The 6,816-nt window shown below is 37.1% G+C and overlaps 1 protein-coding gene across 1 annotated transcript; it reads right to left on the bottom strand.

Moving 5' to 3' along the window:
• Positions 1–265: 265 nt before the first annotated feature.
• On the bottom strand, positions 266–5,133 carry LOC104221715 (putative phospholipid:diacylglycerol acyltransferase 2). Its single transcript, XM_009772837.2, has 6 exons — positions 4,541–5,133; positions 4,017–4,239; positions 3,164–3,447; positions 2,709–3,048; positions 1,164–1,426; positions 266–1,026 (listed from the first exon to the last, which is right to left on the bottom strand). Exons 1-6 carry the CDS (start codon positions 5,131–5,133, stop codon positions 543–545), a joined length of 2,187 nt encoding a protein of 728 aa, XP_009771139.1. The 3' UTR covers positions 266–542.
• Between the last annotated feature and the right edge of the window lie 1,683 nt (positions 5,134–6,816).

The raw sequence follows: 6,816 nt of genomic DNA, 5'->3' as shown, positions 1-6,816 counted from the left end.
ATTGTTGCTTTATTGTCTTATTTATTATTTGGTGGCTGTCATAATTTTTCGTATAGTAGTTGTGACTTATTCACACTATATACATTTGGCTTCCGCAACACAAACTCCTAATTACTGCTCTACCTTTGTGATTTGTAGAAAATAGCTTAACTTTTCACGAGTGACGCCCCAGCAGATGTTACTAAAGTGTTGGTCAGTGTAATTCGAGGCAGAAATTTGGCACAAAACTTTCAACGCTGAAACTGTGATCATTACACACCTCAGGCCTAAACAACTTTACAATCGGAGAATCTAAGAATATATTACTAGGAGATTCCAAAAGTCAGAAATGCCACCCTGATTGCCACTAGCATAGTCACCCTACTGCCACCCACCTTACAGATTCCACACTTCATTTGTCCTGATTCCTTCTTGAGGCTCTGTCTTTAGTCGTTTGTTCAAGTGTTCCGTAAATAACAACACAACCTTCTCCTATATTTTTAAAACTCTTTTATCTGACTCTTACTTTGTTCTTCATCCATGTATCAAAAATTGCTTTGCTGTCATAGCCGAATATTTATCCGCTCCGACATTTCCATGATACCCGAATAAATCCTATCACCACCTAACTCTGTACCTGAAGCACCAGCAGCAACACGTAGAACATCCTCGATCAAGGCGAAGTTTCCTAGAATGTCAACATGAGCACCACTTTCTGTGCCTCTCCCTTCTAGCAGACTAGCTGGTGGATTGTGCTGGTATTCTCTCACGTAAGTAGCAATCCCCGAGGGGTTGAAACGTGTCTTGCCTCGCCATCCTTTTGCGCACATGAAGCCAGCACTCACGACTGGCACACTCTCATCACCATCGACAAAGTATACTCCACCACTCAAGCAGCCATTATCGCTTCCGTCTGCAGAGCTATCAATCTGAAGAGGAATGCTCTTGCATCTGTCAGAAGGTGACATCTTGTAGACATATGATCTTTCAGTGGGAATTCCCACTCCATATGAGCAGTAAATTTCCATATCTGGAGCATCTGGCAACCTGAAAATGGAACTTTTATTAGCATAGGATTGACTTATTGCACTGGGACTAAGCAAAGGCATTCAGGTAAATTGGAGGAAACAATGAAGAGGAAATGAAGTTATATGCTAATAGATTTGCTACTTATTCGAACTTACATGGTTTCAAGTGGATTTGACCAATACTTGTGATGACTATACTTAGGATCTTCCAAGTTTTCTGCTAATCCATGAGAGAAGTGTTCCTCAGTGCGCTGCATCATCTTTGGTGCTATAAATCTGAGAAGATCTATGAGAGTTCGTGCTGTATACACTTCATTTTCAGCCACTCTCTTGATGCTCTCTCGACTAATCTCATCATACTCTGTCAACAACTCTTCACATGATGTGCTGGAAATGGGTGCACTCCCATGCACGAATTCCTGTTGATATTCAAGATTACATGCAGTCACTAAAGACGGACTGGAGAGTGGAAAAAAAAAGACTCATTCTGTGAAAGTTTCCCTAATTCCCTAGCAAAAGGGAAAAAATTATTCCCATACATTTAATGAATCAGGGCAAGTAGCACTGAAATAGAAAAGGCAATGAAAGAATTATTACTATTACCGTCTAGTAAACTTTCGGAGACCTAAACTAGCTTGGGATTCAGGCACTGTTGTTGTTGTTTTTTACTATCGATTAAATCTTAAAGATTTAATGGTTCTCTTCTTATGTGCATAATCCAGTAATACATGTCAACAACAATCAGCAATCGTCAAAAAGCCTAAAACATGTGATGTAAATGATGTGCAAAACCTATCATTTCATTGTTAGCCACATTTTAAAGCGGATATGATGCAAGTATGCTCAAGATTGTTCTGTCAAAGCAATTATACGAGCCATAGTGAATGACAAATCAGAAATGTCCAAAAACAACTATGCCTGAGTGCTTGGATTCAGCAATATGAATTCCCACAACTCATATCATCATCATGCCAAAATAAAATAACAGTAGTGGAAATAAGTTTAATACATATAAAAATAGTAATGAGGCCTATTCCTATCTAGTAGTAAGTATCACCTATATGGATCTATTTCTTCCTTTGTGCGCTATCTTTAGCTAAGCCTGTATTGATTCCAATGATTTGTAAGTCTTTCGAACTTCTTTCACTGCGATTTTAGGTCTATCTTGTCCCCTTTTAACACCTTTATTCACTAGTGTCTGGTGCATCGGTAGGGCGACACAAGACATGAACAAACCACCTCAAGCGACTTCTTTCACTTTATCCTCAATGTGTGGTACTTGAACCTTCTGGCTAATGTGTTATTTTTTATCCTATCTAATCTTTGAATGACCGCACATCTATCTTAGCATTCTCATCTTTACAACAGTCATCTTGTGGATAGCAGCCCGCATTCACTACCATATAACATTTGTCGGTCCTATGGTTGTTCTATATAACTTACCTTTCACTTATGTAGGCATCCTTCTTATCACATAAGACTCTGGTAGCACTTCTATTTAAACCATTTGGTTTTAATCATATGGGTAACATCTTCATCTATCATTCCATTCTCTTGCAAAAATGAACCTAGATGTCTAAATTGTTTGCATTTGGCACCGCAATCCTATCTAGTCACACCTCAACTTCATTCTTCTCATGCTGACAGATCAGAAGTGTCCAAGTGAAATATTAAACAAAAGGTGGAACTAGTAACTTTTACCTTTGGATCAATAAAAGAGAGCTGTGAAGAAGGTAGCTCAGATGCTGCCTTCCCGAATGCAACTAATCTTCCGTATTTCGCACGCTGTTTTACTTCGGCAAACCTCCGAGGGCTGGTATCATTTCCATTATTCTCCTTTGAAGAGGATTGCAGGTATTGTGTCTTTGCTGAATGACATACATTTTCTTCTTCCGGGGACCAATTCAGGTCGCCCCAGATTGTCTCTCCTCCTTTCGGTAGCAATGAAAGGACAGAGTCCCATGTTCGAAATACCCTCATAACATGTTGAAAGGTTTGGAAACCAAAGGTCTCAGAGTCTAACAGACCAGGAGCCATGGCTCTGCAAAAGTAAAGGTGCTGAGAACATCATTTGATGGAAAATAATCAAATTTCAGCTTCATCAATATAGATGACCGAAAAGTTCTACCGCAGAATTTTGGGTTCTGAAGACAAACCTAATAAAGGCAACATCCTTTCCCTCAGCAGACAATATATTGGCCACCGCTTTTGGAACTCCAAGAAACGCTGGACTAACATTCATGATTGTTTTGATGTGCTTGGCACACCAATTTGGGCCACCACCCCCTCCAACGGGAGGAGGCGCTTCAACCCATTTAAGGAAATGGAGAAAATAGATTACTCCCATTGAATGAGGCACTACCACCACTTTCCTGTTACCATTTGTTACATACAAAAGCTCAATTTTTCTCTTTAGCCTGCTCAGAGATTGGTCTCTGATCTGCTTGTTTCCAAATAAACAGATACATTAGAATGATCTATATCTAAATTCGAGACAAGTGACAATGTCCTCAAGAAGGACAACCACCTCAAGAAACCTCAAATGGTCGGATTTGCTCAGAATCTTCCAACTAAATGGAAGAAAGAAACTCAATTTTGTTCATTTGATATAGATATGTTTTTTTAAAAAAATATTTACAACTACTAATGTAAATGGAGTGACATATCACAGTGACAATTCATATAGCCAACCACGACTTGCTTAGGATTGAAGCGTACTTATTGTTACAACTACTGCAGAACTCAATGTAGTGGAATTATAGACTAAATTCTGTTGGGTACTTATATCAAGCGGACAAATCAAACTTAACGTGATAATGCTGCAGAATAAAGGAAAAGAAAATGGTTGCCTAATAAATGATGATAAAAGTGGCATTTATTGCTCTACACATTTGAGTATGATAACCTGAAAGACTTAATTAATTTTATGCATTTGCTATTCTAGAGAGGGGATAGAGAATAACTTGAGTGAAAGTGGGACTAAAGAAAAGAAGCAGAGGAAGGACAAACCTCTGTATTTTGGAAGGATAGCCTCCAGTCATAAGAAGCCATGTACATATTCTTCTGTTCATATCCAATCTTTGCCAAATTTTCAATAAGAATAGCCCAAACAAAATAACCAGGAGCAAAATAATCAGCTGCTACTAATCCTGTCACTGCCCGGACTCGAATCCCTGGTGGATCAAGCCCTGTTTCATTATCCAAAGATAGGTGCTCCAACCAACATAAAGGCCTAATTAAAATTGCAGAAAAAACTTTCAATTGGGAATTAACTCTCAACAAAACCTAAGCTTACTAATTGAAAACAAAGGTAATTAATTCAATAAAAAGGGACAGCCCGGTGTACTAAGCTCCCGCTATGGGGTCCGGGGGTCCGGGGAAGGGCCGGATAAAAAGGGTCTATTATACGCACACGGCTCGATCCCGTGACCTCCTGATCACATACACACGGCTACACGGCTCGATCCCGTGACCTCGACCTCCTGATCACATAGAGGCAAATAATTTTGTGACTTTACTGTTACAACACAAACCTCTTGAATATTTCAGCAAAGCTACCACCCCAAAGTCTCTTACGAAATAAGCCTTCAGAACAAGGCCTACCTTCCCAAAGCTCAAGACCTCCCGTTACTATACCAGGCACCAAAACTAAAGGGTGATGAGCAATTAAGCCTTCATTTTTTAGCCTAGTCCCAGGTGGTTCAGGAACCTTAAGTCCTGGCAAATTGGCAGGCAAAAAATTGCATAGAAATAAAAGTAGCCACCAAGTTGTGCACAAGTATCCAATTATCCAACAGCAGTAATCTATACACCTCCATTCCTTAGGCTGCCTTTTGGTTTTCTTGTGTTTTGGCTTCTCAATAACCTTTTCATAAGCAGAAACAGCATTTTCTTGTTTCTTGTCAACATTGGATTCAAATGATTGAGTACTCACTGGGGAACACTTTGTTGGTTCAAGAAAACACAGCTTCCTAAACCCAAGAATTGAAGCCAGTGAAGTCAAGATTCTAACTTTACAGTCTACAATTGATGAAGAAATGAGCTGATTAACATAGTTAGAAATGGCACTCAAATTGAGCTGCAAACTCCTACTAAGCTGTGTTTTCAAGAAATGGAAGAAACCCATCAATGCAAAAAATGCAGAATTAATAACAAATGGACATGAATTCTAGCAAAAATCAAGAAAAGAATGAAAACCCATGAGAATAGGCGTTATAATGGTGCTGAGCTAGTAGTACTGAGTGAGCACTAACACGTGGTGAAGAAGGCTGATTTGAGGTGTTGTTTTGTTTTGTGGGTACATGGGAAAGCAACACATTGATACTCAGGTGAAATCAAATTTTAGCTTCTTGTTATGAGAATGGGGTTTTGTCTTAACATTTTGTTGTGTGATGAAACCAAACAGTTCTCTTACAAAGACACCTGTTGCATTGCATGCAATATATGCGCTCTCGTATCATACCTACACTTCTTCGTCTGCAAGTTTGCCTTTTTATTTTATTCACGTATAGGTCTAATTTTATAAGAAGGTGATAATTTCGTTTAAAAGGTTTAATTATTCTAAAAAATAGGGGTGCGTATTATTCGCATTAAATCGAGAAACCAAATCTAACCAAAATTAAAATTTCAAAAAAAATTAAAAAATTTGATGTTTTCATTTGGTTTCGGATTTAATAAAATAAAAAAAATAAAAAAAAATATCATATCATATATATATATATATATATATATATATATATATATATATATATATATATATATATATATATATATATATATATATTATACTAAAAGTAGGAAGCTCTAAGGTGTAAAGTTAAATTACCAAAATATCCATAAAAAGTTGGATGCCAATTTTATCATTCATCTTCTCCTATAATAGACAAAATTAATTAGCCTTGAGATATTGATGTACGTTTTAGAAAACTAGTTATTGCTTCATAAATGGGTACATTAACCAAGTTTCATTTTGTGAATCTCTAACATGTAAGAATTTGAAAAGTTGATGAAAATGATAACATAATGAACATTAAATGATTCTTTCTTGAATGGGTACGTTAAACAAGCTTCTCTTCTACTGGACTTTTATGCCTTACAGAAACTGTATTATTCTTTCATAAAACACTGTATTGATGAACCAATTAATTCACTATGTTCAAAATATGAAGAATCTGAGGAATTGAGAAAGTAGTTCAATGTGAACCAACTGATGGAATATGAATGGTCAGTCATCATTGATACATTTAATGATGCATTAAAAAGAAATCTCTAACGTAAGGATTGCAAGTAGATAAATAGGGTGTGAAGTTGAGGCATCTCTTCAAGTTCTTCCTGTTTTTATACATAGTTCCATAAAAAAACTAAACAGAAAAGGCTTCTACCATTTTTTAACTAAATCTGAAGGTTAGATATAGGTATGAAAGAAAGAATCCACAGCATTAGAAGTCCTAACTCCCACTGAAATGGCAAAAGGATCAGGATACTGTCAATCTTCACAGTTTCGATCGCTTAAGGCTTTTGATTCTTATTGTCTCTCTTTTTGATTCAGCTATGTTTATATAAATGGTGTAGAAGGGATAGTTTGGTGTTGACATTATCCAATTGACGAGAATTGACAAGACAGATGAGCGAAATTATTTCTCAGGAGTGAATTGAGTAAATTAAGTGAGTGGAGTAAATTAAGTGAGTGCTTCTCTTGTAATTACTTAATTTGCATGCACTTTTTAACTATCATATCATTAAGCAAGACGGCAAAAGTTGCAATAGGGGTAAGATGCCTTTTTGAAATCTGAGGCAACTAAGGAAATGG

This window comes from Nicotiana sylvestris, chromosome 6 (genome assembly GCF_000393655.2).
Source record: "Nicotiana sylvestris chromosome 6, ASM39365v2, whole genome shotgun sequence".
Lineage (NCBI taxonomy): Eukaryota > Viridiplantae > Streptophyta > Magnoliopsida > Solanales > Solanaceae > Nicotiana > Nicotiana sylvestris.
The sequence above is the reverse complement of the archived record's forward strand: the minus strand, read 5'-3'. Positions and strand labels throughout refer to the sequence as shown.